We start from the raw sequence: 23331 nt of genomic DNA on the forward strand, positions 1-23331 counted from the left end.
TCATACAGCAGTCATTGGTTGTTTTTACTTGGAGTTTTATGTAAGAATGGCCTACAATTGAAAAGTATACGGAGTTCTATCAATCAACCACCGAATTGCGAAATTAACGTTTGGAATTACAGGTATAAAACTTATTATGTGAACTTGGTATACTAATCAATTAGGAAGGAACTATGGAGATAACTATGTAAACTTTGTGCAACCGAAAAAGCGAAAAAATGTTATACGAAGTATGTACTTTCATCTTAATAGATTGTATCTTGTGCATGGTACAATGAAGGATGTCTTTTGCCCATGAGCTTGTAACTTTTAAGCATAAGTGAAAATAGAAACACTATTGGTACCATGCAATCATGCATTAGGAAACACTACTCACAAGAACATTACATTAATGAATAATTCACAAAAAAGCTTAGTTCAAACTTAGTTTAGCATGAACAATAATATAGAAATAACAAACGACCCAAACTCAAAACATTACGTAAATAACCCCCCCCCCCTTTTTAATTTTGGAGAATAGCTTTAGAATAGTAATAACATACTTTTCAAGAAAATAAATACCAGATGCGAACCCTTGTCCAATCTTTTGAACATTCGAAAGCAGTACAGCTATATACCCCTTTTAACTGGTAAGTTCAGCAGATCATTCTCAAGCACGCAATCACGCGCGAAGGGGGAAAAGTATAAAATTCTGAATATTGAAAGACTTCACACAGCAGACTTGAGAAATCACTAAATCATGCAGTAAATCACGCTATGATATTACAAATCAAAGAATCGCATAAGCTATGCAGGTAGTATATAGTATTTCGCAAATCTCTGCCTCTTACTCAACTTAACTATGCCCTGAGCTCTGAGGTTCATAAGACCCAACAAAAACAGCTGGAACAACGCCAGTTCCTCAATATAACAAATAGATATCTCATTATAACCTAGACAACTTTCCAAAATTCATTTTTCCACGTTTTTGATACACATACGAATCAAAATATAATGTACATGGCCCACCAAATGGGGTAAAATGGATAAAGGAAAAAGGAAAGAGGAATGAACAAACCCATTTCTGATAAAACTTGGAGACCAAGGAGCCACCATATGTCTTCGTTGGAAGAATTTGAAGAACAGATTACCCTAACAGGATAGGCTAAAGACTTGAGGAGTCAATCTGCTATAATCAGTAAGTTCTTGAGCCTAAGCACTTCACTTGAATAACATTGAACCTCACAAATTACGTGGAAAGTTACTGATTTGCCCTTCTTCCAAAACATCTTTACCATTTACCTTGTAGCCTATTCTTATGCGCATTGCCAGGGGTTTCTGAGGAAAACAAAATGTGTCATATTCCTCCCCAAAACATTTCCAAGAATGGGATAAAGAGCTCAAAAATCTACTGAACACACATCATTTATGTTGAAGAAAAAAACTACTTAAAACATCAACATTTTTAAAGCTTCAGAAATGTCAGCAAAGTCATGAAGTAGACTGGTGCAGTTACAATTATTCAATAGTTTATATATTAAGGGTCCAAACTGTTTATTCTGAGCACATTATTATGTTGATAGTTCGTAGAGTCTCATACAATATTTATAAAAAGAACTTGATAACCCTTAACCTCAAACGGTCAAAACCACAAAGGTATGGGGTTTAGAAACTTAAGGGGGAGGTGGGTATGGCTCATACTACCACACTGCTAGGTATCCAAAAAAAAAAAAAAAAAAAAATCCATTCCCTAATAAAAACCAAACACAAAGTATTAAGAATCAAGTTCCAACACCATACCACCCTAGTTCATTCCTAATTCTAACCCCATACCATTTTGTGAACCACACACACCCCCTTAACATGTTTAATGAGACAAAAAGAAGGTAATAAGCCATGCCCAAATGTCAAGTTGTCAACAAGAGTGAATAAGAAAAAAAAAATCCCATTGTCATCACTTCATCACTTGGGAAAGAAGCTCATTTATTTCATATGTTAGAGCCTACTTTCAATTTCCAAATGCAAGAAGAAGTGAAGAACACTACCAGATTTTAGCATGTAAACTACTGCGTAATGGACTTCATAAACTCATTATGTGAAACTTATTTTGAAAAAAGTGTTAATAAGTTTGAACTCCATGCTTCTTTATTAAGCTAAATAAACACAATCGTATACAAAATCTTCAGATCACCTTTTAGACAGCTTATACTGACCATAAAATGCCTCACTGACATTTCCATCCAAACATCTTAGTTCTTTTCGCGACATAAATTGAAATGATTTGTATCTAGATTCTACAGAAACGGCAGGATAAGTAAATTAAAGAAGGCAAAATCACAATACCTTTCCATGCTGACTGTTTGTAATTCGCATAGTCTGAATGATTAAGCCATCACCACTTGCAGGAAGGGTAGTACTGCTAGCTGGATCAAGGTGCAGCTGAAGAAACTGAGAACAAAAAACATCAATATGAATCAGAACTCAGAAGACTGCACAGAAAGCCATGATTGTGTAAACAGTTCAAGAGCAATTTTCAGACATGTGGCTAAAATTGAACAGATTGCAGACACCAATAACTAAACCAAACAAAACACTTGAAAAAAAAAATCCTATAACAAAACTGTGAACCATCTGTCCTAATTCCTAGGTCTTGGAGTGAAAAGACATTGAATAAAAGTATAACGACAAAGCAGCAAAACAATCTTCAAACCCAAGAAGCACCAGAAAATTACAACAGGGTAACAGGCATGACTACAATGCACTTTTCATCTATCCTAATTCTGGAATCAGAAAGCATTATATGAAAGTATAATTACAAAATAGTCAGAAAGCATTATATGAAAGTAAAATAACAAAGTGGAAAAACAATATTTGAATTCAACAATTGCAAAACTTATGTCCAATAAATCACATTAAATGCAGACTTGCAAGCCTGAGCGTACATAGAAGCAAGATTACAGAGTTCAGTATATTTCATGTATTACCTTGGGAACTGCAGCTTGGAATAGGAAATCAGTATAACTGTTGGCTGATAAATTAGCAAAAGTAGCTGTGATTGACGTCACTTGTGGGCTCCCAGCAGACTTTGAAAATTCAAATGTCATTTTCAGGGAGCTGCTCTCAAATGCAACCATTGATGGAAATTGCGGACCATTGATCTCTGAAATTAAAAATAGCAATCAGCAAAAATGCATAATGCTCAAGTAAGTGATGGAACACAAATTAACATAGAGGATATCTTACCTAATGTTGACTGAGTGGAAGACAACCCGTCTAATAAATCCACAATAGGAGCAGCTCCACCAGGAGAAGAGACTTGTGCAGGCATGGATGAAATTGATGACAATCCTTCCAGTGGTCCTCCGGAACTTTTGCTTTCTAGGCTTAGAGACAAAATGTCGGGAGTTGATGAATTATTCATAGCAGGGGGGCTCCCGATTGATAGCAGATCCAACAGGGCATCCGTTCCTGACTTTTGAGTACCTTTAAATGGAGAACAGGATAGATATTAAACATGCATGTGGAGATAATTATCTTCCATCAACAACATATGAAGTTGGGTTTTATCTTATAATTTTCAATAGAAAGTTCACCGTCCTTTAAGACTGAATGGAATCAATGGAAATATCTCAATAATCACATTTTTCAATTATTAAGAAATTTCATCTTACCAAGCTAAATGTCAGCCTATTGAAAAATCAAGATTTTCAAAAGGTTGATTTCAGCATCATACTACCATTTTTTCATATCATAGAAAAAAGCCAAGGTTTAGTGAAACAGACAAAATAATTTGATCACATTTTACCGACCAAATTTATCTAAAAAAGCATAAGAGTCCATTATTACATTAAGAGTTTGCAGAGCCAGATGTCAATATTACAGTTAGCTCCTGATCTGAAAACTAACCTGACTGTGATGGTGCTGGTGCCAAATCAACACCAAGGAGGTCATGCAGAAAATCACCTCCACCAGAAGAGCTAGGTGCAGGAACATCATCCGAGCTTAGATCAAGTAAGTCAACAAGGGGAGCAGCAGGCTTTGAAACCCCGTTTGGAAGATTGACAGGACCATTGGAACTAGAAACTGCTGCTGGCAAAGAGCCAGCCCTCCTTCCACTGTATGTTGCCTCATCCAAAACAGGCATCCTTTCCAACAATGCAGATCTATATATACATTTTAGAAGCACTGTGAGACTAACATTCTTCAACTATTAAAATCTAGTCCAAAAATAAAGCACATCAAATAGGGGGAGAGGTCTTTTGGGATATGAAAGCAATGCCAAGAGATACCTAATATTTTGATGTTTTTCAATAATTGAATTAAACTCGAGAGCTCTCTGCTGTAATTCAAGGAGAAGGCTTCCTTTGTAATGCACAAGTATATCCTTTATCCTCCTGCATATGACATTCAGATAATCGAATTTAGTTTTATTACTACAATTCTACCACCCTTGTAGAAGTAACAAAATCTTGGCAAAAATTATTTCCGTGGCCTATGAGTTCCTATACCATTTTTAGAAAGTAGAAACTTTTTATGCAACAAAATAGTCATTATTAGTGACAAAAACATATTAGTAAGAACACACTGAAACAAAACCATGCTCTTTGTTCTCAAAAAAAATAAAATAATAAAAAAAAAAAACAACTAATTCTTTTCTATAAAATAAAGTACACGGAAAAGAAACTACTCGAAACATTTTTATGTTTGGTTCATTATGAGTGAAGACTGCTGTGTAAGGGCAAAGGGTGAACTAAGACAATACAGATGATTATGCGCATACATAACTAATTTAATAAATTGACATTTATGCACAGACATTCAGAATTTTTATATTCTAAGGAGCAAGATATGTTTCTGCATAATTCCCAAATGCTTAAAGCAAACAATGGTCATATATCTCTCACTTAAATGTTCTTCTTTTAAAATTTAGTAATGAAAGGTTCACCCCAGCTCAAGAACAAAAAAAACCTCTCATTCTAGAAACCCACAACCATTACTGCCACTTCATCCCGCAAGGGTATAGTAGATTAGAGATTCAACTAAGGACTCCTCGGCAAAAGGCACATCAGAAATGCCATACAAACTATAGCTCACTGTTAATACCTCTCAAATAATACCCATATACTTCAAAATATAACCAATTAATCAAAGATTTGAGGCTTGTCCAGCGATTGGCACTAACAGGAAAAATTCATTTAAATAAACTAGGCCAATTGCAAAAAGAATCCCCTTACTGGGAACAGGCAGGAAATCGGGAAGAAAGCTTCAGCAGAGAAACCAAACACATAGCACGAGTGGTAACATCCGAGTTGTGACTCTTGATAGCATTCTCAATTGCATCCAGTGCATCAGATTCGGTTACCTGCTCAGAAAACCTCAAAATTATTAAACCAGCTTTGAAAACACACAATCACATAGTGAATTACCAGCACGATCAAGAATAACAATCAAGGATAAAAAAATATTAAAAATAAAAAACATTAACTATTATAATAACAATATGAAGTAAAAAGAGCATAGTATATTTGTCAAGGATATTGTTGTCATCAATCAGACACACTGAAACTTTATGCAATAATCTACACAGCATAAGAAACAGGTAGAAAAAAGAGTTGCAATGTGATCCTTGTGTAGGAATATATTCCTGCAACTACAACACAACAAAAGGAATCCACACCTAGAAAAAAGACAAAACAGGGCTATGTTTCAAACCAACAGAGTAAGATACTTTAGAACAGAATGAACTCACAGTTATTGGGTCCTCTGTCTCTAGCATCCCAACATTGTTGACTAACATATCACCATATTCTCCAATGCACCAAACTGCCACTTTGACAAGAGTTTCCTGAAGTAAAAAGCAATAGCTGAATGTTATTATTCATCAAAAAGAAAACAGGATGACAATATGAGCACTTAATTTATAATAACAAAACAATACCTGCTCAGTTGATGCTTGAAGAGCTCTGTAAAGGGACCTAACTGTATACCCATGGAGACTGACAGCATTACTTATAACAACAATAAGAGCATGCCACACTTCATCCTTCACATAATTGCCAGCCTGCTAAGAAAGCCGCAACGATCAATGCTCTAGAAAAATGAGGAATACAGACGAGCATAACACACCCCCATGATAAAGGAAAATAGAACTGGCTTCCTATGAAATGTTAAGTTTTAGGTTTTACCTCCCTTCAGCATATTTCCCCTCTATTTGAGGGTTGGTCTAGTTAACAAAAGAAAATATTGAGAGTCTAATTCAAACAAGGGAATGAAGAACCCATCATCAAAACAGCTATAGATATGAAACAGGTTTCCCAACCTTGCTAAAACCCCATTACTGTGACCAAGCAAGTGCATACCTCACAAAGAACCTTCAGCATTTGATCAATGTACCAAATCTTATCTGGTGAAAACCTAAAACAACAAGAACATTCCCCAAATACATTTATCAGCCAAATTATCATTTAACCAAAACACAGCCAACAGTCAAGAGTGACAACTGACAATATACATACACTTTCTACTAAATTGACTTTTCTATGAAAAAAGTGCATATGATAACCATGGAAAACTATCATGTTACATGTACCTAATAATTAATTTATGATTTCACAGCTACCAAAAAACTATTTACTATTCCCCCCCCCACCCCCCCCCCCCCCCCCCCTTTCCCCCTTTTTCTTCCTAATAAAACAGGCCACATTTGATCTTTACATATTATCACTAATCTCTATATTACATTATCACAAATACTATAAAAAAGATAATTTTGCAATAAAAGATTTTTAAGAAAAAGTTAGAGATACAATAAGTTTTATATCATAACTCCATACAAGTTTTAGCAACTTAGGGTCAAATTTTAGTACGATTTAATCACTTAGGTCAATGGGAAACCAGTAGGATTAACATGGGAATATGGGATGAAAAAGAGCCAGCCTTAGCGGTATTAATTCTATAATTAAATATTTGTAGCTTTATATGTATTTTCCATTCTATGTAAGGTTTCAATTTTAAAATTTTCAAAAAATGTCCAAGAACTCTTACTTAATTTAATACTTAGCTAACAACACACAACACAAATAATATTTATGCTGTCACAAACCCAGAATCATGATTTCCCCCTTTTTTTTTTTTTTTTTTTGAAGCAGGGCTATTTGCAAGAAGGTAGGTGTGGCAGGCAATCAGAAACGAGGTTATTCGCAAGAAGGTAGGTGTGGCAGGCATTGCAGACAAACTCAGGGAAAATCGTCTACGTTGGTTTGGGCACGTAAGACGGAGACCCGAGGGTGCACCGGTATGAAGAGCGGAAGGGTGGGACCATGGAGGGGTTAAACGAGGGAGACCTAAAATGACTTGGTTGGAAGGAGTTAGAAAGGATATGAAGTTTTTGGATTTGCATGAGGATGAGGCATTGGTTCGTAAGGGATGGAGGAGGAAAACCTTTGTCAATGTATCACACGGAATAATCAAATTTGGCTCATGTAGCCGACCACACTTATGGAATTAAGGCTTTGATTAATTGATTGAGCAGGAAAATTTGCATTACTAAATACTGTTAAAATAAAACAAAGCAGAAGCACACAAGAAGAAATTAACAACCCAGGCCCTTCTACCTAACACCCACTGCAAGCAATGGCGGAATGGCCTGACTGGTGAGAAACTCTATCAGCAATCCAACAAACACATGACCAAGATTCATACTCAGACAAATTGCAATGATAAATATCATCTAACCACGGCAAGAAAAATCATAACCTAAGAGCTAAGACATTTCCTGGTTTTGGTACTATATGTTTGGATAGGAAGATCGGGAGTAAATGTGAGGGAATCTGCCTTGTCTGGATATGAAATAGGAAAAGAGAAAGGAAAGGCGTTATATGAATTTATTTCCCTTCCTCTTTTAACAAACCAAATCCCTCCACCATTATATAGACATGGAAATGGGAAGTTTGCTCTTTCCCTCCCCTCGCCTATCTTACTCTAACTTCTCATTTCCTCCCCTCCCTTTCCCTCCACAAAAGCTGACCAAACACAGTATTAGATCTTTATTAGTTCAATACTTCCTTAAAAATTCCCAGCTCCAAATAGTTTTGAAAGACACAGAAGAGCTTAAGATAATGGAAGGATTTTATAATATGGGGTTCTTCAGTTGTCAAACTGGCAGCAGCAGCAGAGTTACTGACACATCATATAGAGAGCTGCTGACAAACTGGCAGCTCTCTATATGAGGTCTTCAGTTGTCAAACTGGCACCAGCAGCAGAGCTGCTGACTTATCATATAGAAAGCTGCTGACTTATCATATGGAGATAGGCAAACTCTTAAAAAAGAGTATCAATTTCTTAATTTAAAAAGATACTTCCCCCGTTCAATAACATAGCAACACTTCTATACCGAGCAAGTTTTAGACATGACTAACCATGCCCTTGCCCAAATAACTAACTGGGGAAAAAAAATTTAAAATAGAACCACGTAAAAAACAACCCAGGTAAGAAACAAAACCCCACCACCCCTACCTCTTTCAAGTACCGGCTTACTGCCTCACCTACACCACCTTCAAGAGCACCAGCTGCCGCCATCTTCAAGACCAATCATCCTACACCAACTTCAAAGCCACACAGCAACTGCCCACACCATTCACCCCAACCCCCACCTCCTTTCCTTCAACCCTAGCTAGTCACCAACCTGCTTTAATTCAAAGCCACCAGCACCATCAACCACCATGAACACTCCAACCCACCCTAGCGGCCTAGCCACACTCAAATACCATAACCACAACAAAAGAAACCCAAACTACTTTTGAACACATACCTTAGCAACAAATCGACCCTGTTGTGGTTAAACTTGTCTGGAAAGAACAGATTTAAAACTTCAGATCACATTTGACCACCACAGGGTCGAATGGCTCGAATCTCAAAGAAAAGAGAAAGACCGCGTTGAAAAGAAACTGGGAAGCATGAGGGAAAATCGCAGGTGATGGGGGAGGGTTGGCATCAAATGAAATGCAATATGGGTAGAAATGAGAAGAAAGGAAGGCAGCAGAAATCTGAAGAATATGGGAGGGCTTGGAGGCTGTCATAAAGGAGCAGCCTTTGAACTGACAGACCTCAGAGGCTAGCAGGCCTTAAGTTGCATTGTTTGGTGATGTTGGGGTCATCGATGCTGATCGGCTAAGGTTGCTAGAGAGGTGGGTTTTAAAAGCAGGTAATCAAAGGTATGTATAAAGCATTTTATAAAACAAAAGAGAATCTTACAGCTATCAGATATGAATCATATGATAAAGTTAAAATTACTACAAATTAGGAAATTTATGTCACAATTAACAAAATTTAAACAAATAGCAACAGGGAGGTAAAAAAAAAAAGTGTAAAAATAAACTCAAGTTCAAGAAACTAAAGATTCAGATTTCAACCTCAGATAGTAACACTGGCCTAAGTATACTTATATAACAAAAATTATAGACTCAATATAAGTATACTTACTTGTCAACAATGGAGCAGACTCTGTCTGTAAGATCCTCCTTAAATTCGAGGTCACTAACTTCCAAATAGTCAATTAGCTCTTTTGTCAAAGGCTTTACATTACTCTCATTCACTAGAAGATACACAAGTTCAAGAGCCCTTTTCCTGATCGAAGCATCTGAATCCTGGAAAGAAATATTAATTAGAACTCAGTCATTCTCTTTTTAAAGATACATGATTGACACATACCAATCATCTAATTGCAAAAATGTGGCAGTAAGAAACTTATCTAGAGTAGAAGACAAGAAAATGACAAAATGTCCTCTGTGCAATTATCTTATTCAATACACGAAAAAATTGTTACAAGTCAACAACCATTAGGCATTTAGCATCTCTCCACATTGACCATATAACTTGGCCGTTGCAATGAATTTGGGGCCCTGTTCTAAAATGAAAAAATGGGCCCTTAATAATTTAAAAACATAGAAAATTTTAATTTTAACCTATTATTTAGGCCATACACATTTAGATAACCCTTATATATTGGGAAGATATTTAGCAGCTTTATAAGAATAATTATGAAAAATTAAAATTAATTGCTTAAATGCTTTGCCGTTGTTACGGAATACGAATCGTTTAATTTTAATCTGGCTGAAATTAGCTTTTTTACGTTGAAAATTCTGGAATGTAGAAATATACATTATAATTTCATGGAATGGAATTGATGTAATTGTGAAAATACTAATTTGAATTGATTGAAGAATATGAAAAGTGTTAGAAATTAATATGGGAGCTTGGATTAATAGAGGGAATATGTTGTGCATTACAAATAAGGAGGTTCTTGAGAGTTGTAGTATTAAAAAAAAATTAAATAAGAATTGGAAAAAAAAAAAAAAAAATTAGGCCCTCTAATAATCGAGGCCCTGTGCTAGGGAGCACTTTGCACTCCCTATTCTACGCCCATGCCATATAATTTATATTAATTACATTTTGACCTTGAGATCAGAATTGTAACTTTTAAAACAATCTCTAAACATTTAGTTGGCCATTGGCCTTCAGCAATCATCACCCTCACCAAAAATTATAGACAGAATCAGAATCTCACCTTTCAGGTTTCAGCTATTCCCTTTGTCCTAATGTCCTTTAGTATATATCAAATTTCTTTCTGCATCTATTTTAAATAGCCTTCTCTGGATGTCTTAAACCACTTGTGAGGTATCTACTTATAATATAAAAGAGCAATGAGAATTCTAGATGTTGAGCAGGTAGAAGTACAAAACTGGTTGATAAAAGAGTGATGTGTATTAATATAACCAAAAGGCTGTGCTAGGAATGCCTGGATTTTTATAGAGGATGACTAAATAAAAATTGAGGGGTCCATACTTGTTATAGGACACACAATTACATAATGCACATGAACAATCATCAACAGATGCAAAACAAGTTGCAAAATAAAAAAAAAAATACCTTCACACATTCTAAGATTGTCGCTCGATGCCTCTGTACTGCTTGAGCGTCAAAATTTATAGCCCTCGTCAACATATTTAAGGCAACATATCTGAAAATAATAATAATAACCCCTTAAAATGACTTTACAATAACCAAGATAACAAAGCAAGTGAAAGAGCACAATTTATTTTCTTTTATTTGACTTAACTCATTTTCATCTCAAAAATTGAATGAAATTCATACAGAAAGCATATTGGACCAATGCACAACATATGGACATTAGAGCTGCATAAATGCACTCCTTAAGCAACTGATTAGTAAAGAAAAGATTCACGGAAAAACGGTTGACGATAAAAGCTACATAAATGAAATACAAATTTTCAAGATTGTTTTATCTTCTGCTGGGATTTATCCACGCATTTTACCTCACATGATTACAGCTTAGCATTAGAACTTACAATATAGAAAGCCAACGCAAAACAATAAACCATTGTACTATTTACTAGCCATGCTACAAAGGTGAGGAGGAGGATTCCCAGCAAAACACTGTCAATTCTAGAGGGACAATATCTTTGGATCAAATGAAGAAGATATCGCCTCGTCAACCAATACTCCAATAGTTATTTCTTAAAGGCAGCAAAAAGTAAGCTAGAACAAACTTTTGGAACAAATAAAGTAGAAAATGACCAAACAGAAATTCAGGATAACTTATTACACAATCTAGACACAGGATAACTTAACGTCTGACAGAAAGAGAACACTGAACAGAAAGAACAACAACGAAAATTAAAAAATATATACCTTATATTATTGTCCCTGTTTGATAAAAATCTTCCAAGAATATTAATGGCTAGTACACGCAAACCACTATTATCTTCAATGTTCATGATCGTTTCCACACACTCATACAGGATTGCATTTCCCGCATTCTTGTTAGACTCCGTTTTTGTTGCCACCTACAATAAAATGTACATAATGAAAAAAAGGAATTATAATCAACACCATATTGCATACAATATGATAAAGAACACAGCAACATATTTAGATGAATAATATAGAAAACCCAATCCAGTGTAATGTGGACGAGAAATCATAAATGTGATCAAAACACTTCAAATGGAATTTAGCTCCATGACCTCCAACTATATGCAATTAAGAAACACCTTTTTGACGCAATAATCTACAAGAATCAACCCAGCTTGACAAGATTCATTAAAAAGAATCAAAAGTGAATTGAAGGGGTGTATGCATTTAGGGAAGGATTGGGCACCTGCTACTCATTTGAAGTTCATGATTCAAATTCAGAATGATGTTGACATTCAATTCCAAATCTAGAGTTTAGAAAATACAAATAATTTGGATTCCAGAATTCTAAATTCGCCATCAAGTTTGACATCATAGGAATTTCAACTCTAGAATTGAGCACCACGGCAGCAGCCAATGCTTCCCATCCACTGCCACAGTGTGCATTCCTCCACTACCGTGAATTTCAACCATTAATTCTTGTTTGTACCCATGATAATTCAAGATCAAGAACTTAATGAGAGAACCCTTCAATAAAATAACAGCCCAAAAAAGAAACCCATAACCCCACCATTTTCTCATTCTCATGCCCACTTTCTCTCTCCTCTAGCGTCAAGTCTAGTGCCCTCACTACTAGCGCCTACGTGTTGAATCTGCACCTAGCAATGGTCAGTGCAGATTCTGTCGCTGGTGTTCCTCGCAACATAAAGATGGCTTGCTTGAAAAACAAATCCATGGTGTCAAAATTGGAAGAACAGTGGGAAAAGTTGAAAGTGGGGTGAATGAATGAGTCAGCATAGTCATATGAGGAAAAATTGGAAATAGCCAGGGGTAGTAGATGGAATTTGAAAATGACAATTTAAGATGAATTTTCAAATTCTAATTTTGGGCTTGTTTTAATAAGAGTGGAAGACAAATCCAATTCCAAATTATATGTATCCCCCAACAGCTCAATTGAACCAATTCTAGCATTTGAAATAAAAACGCTCATTATAAGAGCTAATAGAATATTCTCTTTTGAACAAAGACTAACCTAATTGACCATTATAAGAGCCAATTCAAAAAAGGTAAAATTAAACATTTCTAATGACAAAAATTAGGAATAAATTCACAGTTTTTAAACATCAAGACAATCCAGAGAAGCCCTGCTGAAAAGCTAGGAATATTTTCTTCTGCCAAATGTCTTCTAAAATCCCCATCCAACTTCTCAATCTATTTGCCTTTTGAAGACTATTCTTATTTTCACATTATAATTACTTACATGTTTAATCCCTGCCTTTGCTACCTATGTTCTCTATCCCCCTCCCAACAAGAAAATATTGCATGGTCCCAAACCATTATCCCAAACACAACAACTTTGGGATAATGGTCTGGAAAAATCATAAATCCTACTAAACTCATTTGTGTTATACTACCTCCGCTTCATATTATTTGCAACGATGTGACATAAAGTAGAGAGGAAAAATATGTCTAATCGTTGCAAATAATATGAAATGGAGGTAGTATTTTGTTTATTGAGGCGAACATTATCTTTATTTTGACCCTAGCATGGGAGGATTCAACTAGGTGAACTAGAAGAATATTAAGGAAGACAAGGAGAAGAATAAACAAACCTGCGCAAGTAAGTCATTCATGCAGTCACTAGCGTCAGCGTCACCATGACCCAAAACACGCAAAAATCTCAGTAATCTGATGTGGAGGAAAGGATCAGTAATTCCAGCAATATCATACTCTGGAGCATATGGACTGTTGACAAGGTCCTTTAGAACTTTCACCACAGCATCAGTGCATTTCTAGACGATCAAGAAAACCAAAATGGTTAGATTACAATAGACCGGAATAGAGCTTCCTCCACCTCTCCCCATAAAAAGGTATTGGGGGGGAGGAAGATTTGTAAATATCTCAAATTATTTTTGACCGGACTACAGACCACTGAATGTTGCACAAAACAAGAAACACAAACCCTTGAGAAATTTCAAAACTAACAATAGATTAGATAATTTACTTAGGTACACCATTTTTTAAAACTTATCCAAATGATTAGTACATGATAAAACTAAAATTTGTGATAGTGGCCAAAAATAAAGCTAATACAAGCAGACATGCATCAAACAGCAACTGGATTCCATAACACATAGTTATTATCCTCTTAAATTGGGAATAGTTGTAGCAAGATTATTTCAATCGAGAAAGAGCAGTAAGCCCAAATTAATCAGGTGCAATCAACAGTTTTAAAGCCAACTTTGTCTAGTTATCTAGTATTCAGTATCCAACTGCATCTTCACTGATAGTTCATAAATAGAATGAAAACCCCTTTATTTCCAATAAGGACATAATAAAGACCAAAATATACCTTTCTGAAGTACTCAAGTGCATCTTCGCTGGTATTACATAAATCCGTACAGAGTTGCACTCCGGTTATCAGGACTCCGTGGTGCTTTTCTTTCAGCAAAGAAGCAGCAGGATTTATGAAATTCTCCGCCAGATCAGGGACTTTCTTTATAATCCGGATTGAGCAGAGTGCTGCCTATATCACATTGAAGTTGCTATTCAGCTTATAATGGTTTCAAAGTCAATGGCAACACCAGGAATAAGGCATGCACTGTAAATTTCCTACTCAGCATGGAATATTCATGCTTATTACTATAATGTAAACATTTCAGAGCAACTTAAATGGAGAAAATTGCAGCAGCAAGCACCACAATCACATCTTTAACCATGTAGCTCAAATATAATTTCAAGCTTATTTTTCAACGGACTTGACTCACTTGAGTATACATATAGGCATATAGCATCCGGTCAAGCCACACAGACAGATGTTGACGCAGTAATATTCCAAAATCACACTCAAATGAAACTATCATGTGAAGTTATCATGACTACTAGAACATGACATATTATGTAGTTAAGATTTAGGAATCATTATTCATTAAAACAAGCAACTATGAACTAAACATGAACTGAAACGTTCATAACCATATATCTGCTTCTAAATATAGACATGTTCATAAGTATCTATTTCAGATGAGATCTTACTTTCTTGCGAACATTTGGATCCCGAAATTGAAGCAATCTCTCTACTTCTGGAGCAAGGTCACGTGCCATTTCAGCGGAGCATATATTCCCAAGAGCACAAAGAGCAAGCCCCACGATGTACTGGTTTGTGTGGTTGAGATCTCTATAAAAAGTTAAGGATGATGCAACACAGGGTAAACAAATACAAATATAATAAAAAATTCTAGGCACGCATGTTAGTATGATTCAGGAACAAACGCCACACAAAAACCATCATGGTATCAGGATACTGTTTTAAAGAATTTGTAACCAGCATAAGAACTTCTTGTCTTTCATCAAGAAGTAACATGAGTCCCAGGTATCCTATTCTTTTTTCTGGAAATCCAGGAGCAGCAATTAACTTCAGGCATTCCATTTGCCCAAAATGTGTAGGGTAACCAAGCATGTGAATAAACATGAGCTTGGCCATGTTTCGATGCCGGTAGTCTGCATCATTTTCACTAATGGCAGCACGGATAGCTGCACATTCTTTTCTGACAACTCCACGTTCTTCTGCTGCCGTTTTACAAGCGCGTATAGCACGAATCATGTCCCTGCATTAAGATAGCTTGTTTAAAGATAGATTACGACAGAAAATAAAAATAAAAAATAAAATAAAACAAACCAAAAGAAAAAAACACTTAATAATCAAAAGAATGGTGGATAAAGGTTAATCTCCTAGGCATGAAGATGTACTGCACAGTCAGTGATCAACATGATCATCAATTGGAATAGGAAAGGAAGAAAGAGAGGGAGAAACATTGCATGTAATCATTCCCTCTGATTTTTTTTAAAATTTGTAACATACTAATTTATGCACTATTCTCTTGTCTTCATTTGACCATATTTTTCTACAAATATATAAAAACAATTATCATCATTTAATTTATTTTGAATTTATCTCTATGTATATTTTCAAAATTTTAACTTCAAAGAATTATTATTTATAGATGATAACATAAATTTATAGTCAAAGTTTTGAATGGGTCAGTAAAAGTCAATATGGAGGCATTGGACAACTACAAATGAGAGGGAGTTTGATTCATTAGTAGTTAGAAGATTACACAAAGACATCGATTCCCCTAAAGCTCATCATCCCTAAGCTAACTCATCCAGCACAATAAAAGGTGACACTGACACATCATAGTATCATACAATGAAAATGATAGTAAAATACAAACTGTAGAGCATTTAAAGGGGAGTTTAAGTGAACAATTTTTGGATTCGGTATTGAATTGGATCAAACTAAACCATACAGAAACCGGGGGAAGGGGGCACACTTCAAACCCAAGATATGGGGTTCCAAGGTATTGAGATCCCAAAACCACCGCCATCCACTAAAATCAATGCCATTGTAACCACAACGCCAGCTGCCAGTGTCAGGCCTCTCAATCCCTAATCATGCCCTTTCTGCCAAAATATTGCCCTATGTTACTTGGACTCGGGTACCCATGTCCGATACGGATACGTGTCCAAGTGTCCAACTTGGCTATTTTTTGAAAAATTTCCATGATTTTGAACTAAAATGAAGTGTCCAAGTGTCCCACCCATGACACGGGTACGTGAGGTGAAGCCACCTTCACCCCCCCCCCCCAAACAATGCCAGTCAACAAATTCTTTAAATGCCACTGGATGGCAGCATTTCAGCGATCAACTAGCGCATCAGAAAAAAGGAACAGCAATACAGCATAACTTCAAAAAAATAGTATCTGAAAAAGTAACATCCCCTACTATAAAAGGAGCCCACCCACCCACCCCCCCCCCCCCCCCCCAAAAAAAAAAAAAAAAAAAAAAAAAAACCAACTAATTCACAGTGTAACTCTCACCATTCCAAGCTTTGTACACAAAGAACATTCGACCAAAGCAAAGTAGAGAAACTAGGGCATGACCACATGAGTACTACAACCATCTCATAGGAATACAAAATCCAAACAAAAATAATCCTAGATGAAAATTTTAAGACTTCAATCTATTAAGAAGATTTCCTATGAGAATCCTTTTAAATGTTTCAAACTGCTTGCTAATTGATGCATCCCTCAAACAAGAGTTGCTATACCCAATCAACTCGTTCATTTCTATGCACTGATTTCAGGTCCCAATAGTCACTTTATATAAGCAAGAAGGATTGGGCATGGCTTTCATATTGCCAGCAATGTATTCTAGGACTTCAATGAGTATTGCAAGGGGAAAAGGGCTGAAGAAGTTTAGAAATTTTCACTCCAAGCTGCAAATATTGTTGGCTAAATTTTGTCATATCATTCGTAAGAAAATTGTAAATCAACCAAAGTATATCCATGAAAATTTGACTTTAAAAATTAAGCCAATGTGTTATTTCTTGTATTCACCTTTCCAAAGAATAAAGCAATAAGAAAACACTCACTTCATTTGCTACAACCCTAATTCATATAGTTTTTATACAAATATATAATATTTACAAATTCCCTACAAATTTATCATAGCCACATGAAACACTCACTTTACTTTGCTACATTCCTATTCCATCTAATTTCAATATTTAGTACATGTGAATTCTAAAAATTTCCTTCCAAGTTTATAACATAGCCCCAAAAATACTGCGGAAGCAAAATTACACAATTCAGATAAGTGATTACAAAATTGCATAATCTGCTAATAGTCCATCCCCCAGATCACCTGTCCTCACTTAATAACAGCAACTTTGACCCACACTGACAGTCTGACATAGTTGATCAGCCCCCTGTGAATAAATGTGATTTCTCTAAGTTACAGAATAATCACTAGGGAAACTGTGGTAAGACTGCATAATATCGATCAACTGATTGTACCCTACTATAACGTAAAATCCTGAAATGGGTTGGCGGTTAGCATTGGCAACATTGGTCGAGTGACTAGCAGTTTGTGACTATGTTGGTCTAGTTTTAGGCTTATTAAAAGAGTCTGAAAAGCGTGCTCAGCATCAATATAATGAAAATTCGCATTATATCCAAACCCCAAACCCCTTAAGAGTACATGATTACATGCTTTACCACATTCAGAGACCTCGATTTGTCGACAATTCAACATTGCTCCCCCTAAAACATCCAACATCTAAAACTTTCACTCTTCCAAATTGCCCTATATCTTAAAATGAAACTCGAAATCCCTCTTCAATACAATTAACTCCAAACTCATCAAAAAGTTAACAAACTCAAAAAGAAGTGGCAAATTCAACTGAAATGAACCATTAAAGATCACATTTCGTTTCTTCCAATTACACTTTCAACTACAAAATTAATTCAGCCTCAAATTAAGAAAATCAAAAAACCCATATAATCAATAAAAACACAAACAAAAATGTTGCAAAAACAAAAACATAAAACTCATAAAATAGAATGGTATAAAAACTTGATCTACACTGAAATTAAAACATTGGTATATGAAAAACTCACCTCAAACGGGTTCCTGATGAAAAGGGATTCATGATTGGGTCCAGTGTTCCTCGATTCGATTACAGAAAAAAATACAAACCCAACAAAATTTAAAGAGTCAAATCGAATCTGGTAAGCAGAAACCAGCGATCAGAGTTGAAATTAAAGGGATCAAAGAAAAATCAGTGAGATCTAAGGATTAGGAGAGAGAAAAGTAAGAATTTTGGGATGAATTTTTGATGGGGTTGTTCTAATTGTGCTTATTTTTAGTTGGGGTTAAATGGCATTTGGGTGTATTTATATTCTTTGTTGAGAAGACTCAGAAGAGTTTGAAGCTGTTTCTCTGTAAATTGAAATCACCCAAAAAAAAAAATGGAAGAAAGAACGAAAGAAACAAAGCACAAAGATGTGTGTCTCGGACTCTCAGGATTCAGGAACATGGGGGTTATTGAAATTAAGTCACGTCACCCACAGATAATACTCCGTAACTTTTCTTTTTCCCGTATTTTACTACAGGTACTAGATGAAACCCGTGCGATGCACGATTTGTAAGTATTTTGTAAAAAATATTTTTCATATTTATGTGATTAAAATTATTATTATATTAGTTTTAAGATGAAATTCCTAATCTCAAATGATAATATTTTGAATTTAATTAATTTAAACTTTAAAATCGCATTCGTCGATTTTGCTTACGTGGCATTTGAATTATTCAATTGTAAAAGAAATTAATAATCTATTATTTAACTGGCTACAACTTAAATTTATAATCCGCGCGCTAAAAAAATTAAATCTTACGTGGCTCTCTAAAAACTCGGGAAAAACTCCCCTTTATATATATATATACTCCGTATTAGATTAGCAGAACTCTTTTTTTATTTTAAAGGTAAGAAAAATAAATACTACTCCCTCCATTCCTACTTCTAGCATTTATTCCTCACATAATCAAAAGAACTAGGAATCTAATAAAGGGACGGTGGGAGTACTTTATGTCAAATCGTTGCAAATAATTTGAAACGAAGGTAATATTATAGTCTTCTTTCCGAGAGAGCCCCAATTCATTTTCAAGATTAACAAAAAAACGTGTATCTAGTGGCAATTTCGTAAATAAATCAATATTAAATCCCAGTGAGCATGTCATTTTCGTAAATAAATCAACATTAATGGGTCCATATTTGACAAAAAAATTTGAGTTATTTACTTAAATACCACTAGATAAACGTTTTTTCGTTTATCATGAAGATGATGAACTTGTATTTTCTCCTTCTTTCTTAAAGGAATTCCTAATACTAAATGTTCATACTAGCTAGGTACTAAATGGCCCATATTAGCTATTCAAACATCAATGGATGATAGAGATTGAGTATGAGAACAAACTAGAAGAATTACCAAACATCAATGTAAATACAACTAGATACTAAATGGCCCATATTAGCTATTCAATCCGCTGCGTGATTTGCCTCTCGGTAGACGTGCTAGATACTCCAAATGTGAAATCGCAAAATGAGAAAACGGGTGTCTTCGATTACATACTCAATCTACCAAGTAACTACCCAAAATATCTTTTATTGAGTTAACGACTTATGGGTTATCACTTTCAATTATAATGTTCTAAATGGCACATTGAATAGCTAGTTGGACTCTTTTATGAAGAGCAGTAGCTTCCGCTATCAATAATTTGGCGTCACTAAGGTTAAACATAGGTGCCTTAAAGAGTGCTCAGATGATGATTCCTTGTGCTGTTAAGTTGTTACGAAACGAAATATAAAAAATGAGTATAAAGACGTTGTTGGGAGGCGTCTTTCATGATATAAGAATGCATGATAGGGATTGAGTATGAGAAGAAAGATTATGGGACGATCTCAAAATGGGAGATCCCATAGAGAAAAGGGTATCTAAGCGACTTCTTTGGTGCCATTCACTGAACACAAACCGCGCTCGGTGGTAAATCCTAAACTTGTCAGTTTCATCACGGTAGATAATATCATTTCGCTCTTTCCAAATACCTCAAATGAGTACTCTAGAGGGCCTAACTCGGCCCGCTAACCTAGGAGGAGCCTTCTCCTTACCTTAAAAAATTACCAAGCAAAGTTTGGTCTAGTGGTAAGTTTTTTTATCACACAACCAAAAGGTTGTACTAAAGGCAATTTGAGAGTGAGGATTCTCTTACCTTCCCCCCTACTCCCAAAGGACCTACCCCGCTAACCCAGACCGGGTTGACCAGTGATTGGTTTCGGGCCGATAAGGCCCTTCTCCTTACCTTTAAAAAAAATCCAAATAAGGAAGATAAATTTCATAAAGTGTTTGTGTGTTTTCTTAAGTACACTAATATTTCGGTTAATTTTAGAAACAAAGTTGAGCAATCTAGCCACTTTTTGATAAGGGGAGATTCCAAACGTCTTTGGTTATAGTGTAGTTTAGAAAAAGATGATCAATTGTTTCAAGGGCAAATGTTGAAAGAGATAATGTTTCTTTTGTGAAGAGGTTCTCGAACTGCGAAATTGTTATGAAATTTTTGCCAAAGGAAAATTTGGAGTTTAAGAGTGGAAATTTTTTATCCTTGTTCTTATATTCTTACGCTTTTAGTATATTTAACCAATAATTAGTATATGAAAATATACGTGAAAAAAAAAAGTTCATATTTTGAAATACGCCATACAAATTATAATTAATTTAACAAGTTATTTTGGTTTTTTTATATCAATATAATATAAATATACGGTCAAAGTTAATACTACGTAGAAAAATTGTGTAAAAGAATTAAAGATCAATTCGTTTCAAACATTCTTTAACAAGGGTTATTATTAAAAATTGACAAATGTTGATGATTTATTTAGTAGGAGTATATGAAGATTAAAGAGTAGTTAGTAGAGTAGTTAGTATAAGTACTCTCTCCATCTTTTTAAAGCCATCGACACACTTTCATTAAACATCCTTTTTTTTTTTCTTTAAGCATGTCATTGTTTATTTTTCCAAAAACTCTACACGGAAGCTAGTAAATGGATGGAGTATTTGATTCATACTCCGTTCCGTTCTTTTGAATACCTTACTTGGGATTTTATATTATTCATATATAAGCTTTAACTTAGTTTTTATAACTAATATATATCATAAATAAATGTTATCCAAGTTTAAGCATGTTCACTTCAGCTTAATTTCAATTCAGTTTAGTTCAGCTTCAACCAGTTCAGTTCAGTTCAACTCTAATCAGTTTAGTTTAGTTCAGTTCAGTTCAGTTTAGCTCTTAATTTCCTTCTCTCATAAAATATTCATTTCATCTTAGTTTAATTCAGTTCAGTTCCAATCAGTTTAGTTCAGTTCAGCTTTAATTAGTTTAGTTCAGTTCAGTTCAAATCCTAATTTCCTTCTCTCATAAATTATTCATTTTATCTCAATTCAGTTCAGTATATTTCAGTTCAGCTCAATATATAAATGTGATATGCCCTTAGTCACAATGTATACTTTAATAATAATTTTTTTTTTACGATTTTTGTAACAATATCTAATTAAATATTCTGATGATCAAAGTTATTGCAACTGTACAAGTCCAAGTACATGCATTTAAGAAAACACAAATGGGGTAAAGTGTACTCATTTTGACTTTCTGCACTATATATATAATTTACTTTGACCTATATTAATGATTGTTTTTGCTAACATCATGCACCAAAAAAAATGATTGTTTTCTCATCTAATGCCCTCAAACTTTTTAAATATTCAACAAATGTCCTTGAGTTTTTCAAAATTTACAAAATACCCTTTATTTTTTCAAATACGTCAAAGTATTTTCAATGACAAACTTTCATTAGCTCATTAGAGTTAATTACGACATTTTCCATTATATGATTGATTTTTCATTCAAATTTTTAGATAAATTTGGAAAATTATTCTAATAATCTCACATTGGGCCGTTTTGTTGTTAATAATCCCACCATTGGACAACTATTATTTAATAATCCCACCTTTATAGGGGTTCTTCTTTTATTGGTTCCTAACCTGACCTGTTGGTAACCAATTTTGATAAGTTAATATGCCACGTGTCATTCTGTAATTGGTTGGAAAAAAAACTAAAACAAAAAAGAAAATAAAAAAACCCACTAGCCACCCCACCCACCGTGAAACCCTAACCCTCACCCTAGCCCCACCAAAAACCGACCAACAGCCACCCTAAACCCTTGAAAACGGCCAAAGCCCCCAATACCAGATGCCACCCAGCCAACCAAAAGGTACCCCCCGAAATCACCCCCTAACCCAAATCCCACCCCGAAACTACCATAACCACCATATGGAAAAACATCGAAAACCTCCTCTCACCACCAAAAATCATCAAAAAGCCCCTTTATCCGCCGAAACTCTTACCCAAGCCATCCACTCTGCTCTTGACGGTTTTATCTATCTTTTTTTTCTTAATTCATTGAAATTAAGGGCTGGTTTTTGCTTCGTGGGGGTGAAAATAAGGGTTTCGACGCTCCAGCGGTGGGGATGGGGAGGAGGGCTGCCGGAGGTTGGGGGTTGGCTGTTTTTTTTTTAAAAAAAAAATCTATTTTTTGAAATTTTTTATTAGAATTTTTTTAAAGGTTTTCCTTGTTGACCAATTATTTAGTGACACGTGTCATTAAATAAGAAAAAAAAATGGTGTGGTCACAGGGGACCAATAGAAGAAGATCCCCCTATAAAGGTGAGATTATTAAATAATAATCTAAAGGTGGGATTATTAACAACGAATCGCCAAAGGTGGAATTATTAGAATCAATTTTTCCTAAAATTAAGTATTCTAATTAATAAGGTTCTTATGCTACTTTAAAAAAAGTATTATAATTAATTATTAAAAAAAAAGTTTCTTATGTTACTAAGAGCCTGTTCACATTTACTAAATTGAGTTGAACTGAAATGAGCTGAATCAAACTGATTAGAGCTGAACTGAACTGAATATTTTATAAAAGAAGGAAATTAGGAATTGAAGTGAACTGAATTGAACTGC

At 35.0% G+C, this 23331-nt stretch overlaps 1 protein-coding gene across 2 annotated transcripts; it reads right to left on the reverse strand.

Moving 5' to 3' along the window:
• Positions 1 to 721: 721 nt before the first annotated feature.
• Positions 722 to 18778, reverse strand: LOC110694121 (AP-1 complex subunit gamma-2-like). 2 transcript variants are annotated; one of them, XM_021871284.1, is made up of 18 exons: positions 18372 to 18778; positions 15216 to 15518; positions 14947 to 15088; positions 14264 to 14437; positions 13524 to 13703; positions 11689 to 11843; positions 10906 to 10996; positions 9460 to 9623; positions 6339 to 6393; positions 5918 to 6043; positions 5729 to 5824; positions 5214 to 5341; positions 4269 to 4373; positions 3886 to 4142; positions 3223 to 3462; positions 2964 to 3139; positions 2323 to 2427; positions 722 to 1317 (listed from the first exon to the last, which is right to left on the reverse strand). In XM_021871284.1, exons 1-18 carry the CDS (start codon positions 18401 to 18403, stop codon positions 1222 to 1224), a joined length of 2625 nt encoding a protein of 874 aa, XP_021726976.1. In that variant the 5' UTR covers positions 18404 to 18778; the 3' UTR covers positions 722 to 1221. The 2 variants fall into 2 exon arrangements, with proteins under 2 accessions (XP_021726976.1, XP_021726977.1); XM_021871285.1 differs by having other exon boundaries at positions 5918 to 6040; positions 18372 to 18777.
• Positions 18779 to 23331: the final 4553 nt, after the last annotated feature.

The sequence above is a fragment of the Chenopodium quinoa genome, unplaced genomic scaffold (genome assembly GCF_001683475.1).
Source record: "Chenopodium quinoa cultivar QQ74 unplaced genomic scaffold, ASM168347v1, whole genome shotgun sequence".
Lineage (NCBI taxonomy): Eukaryota > Viridiplantae > Streptophyta > Magnoliopsida > Caryophyllales > Amaranthaceae > Chenopodium > Chenopodium quinoa.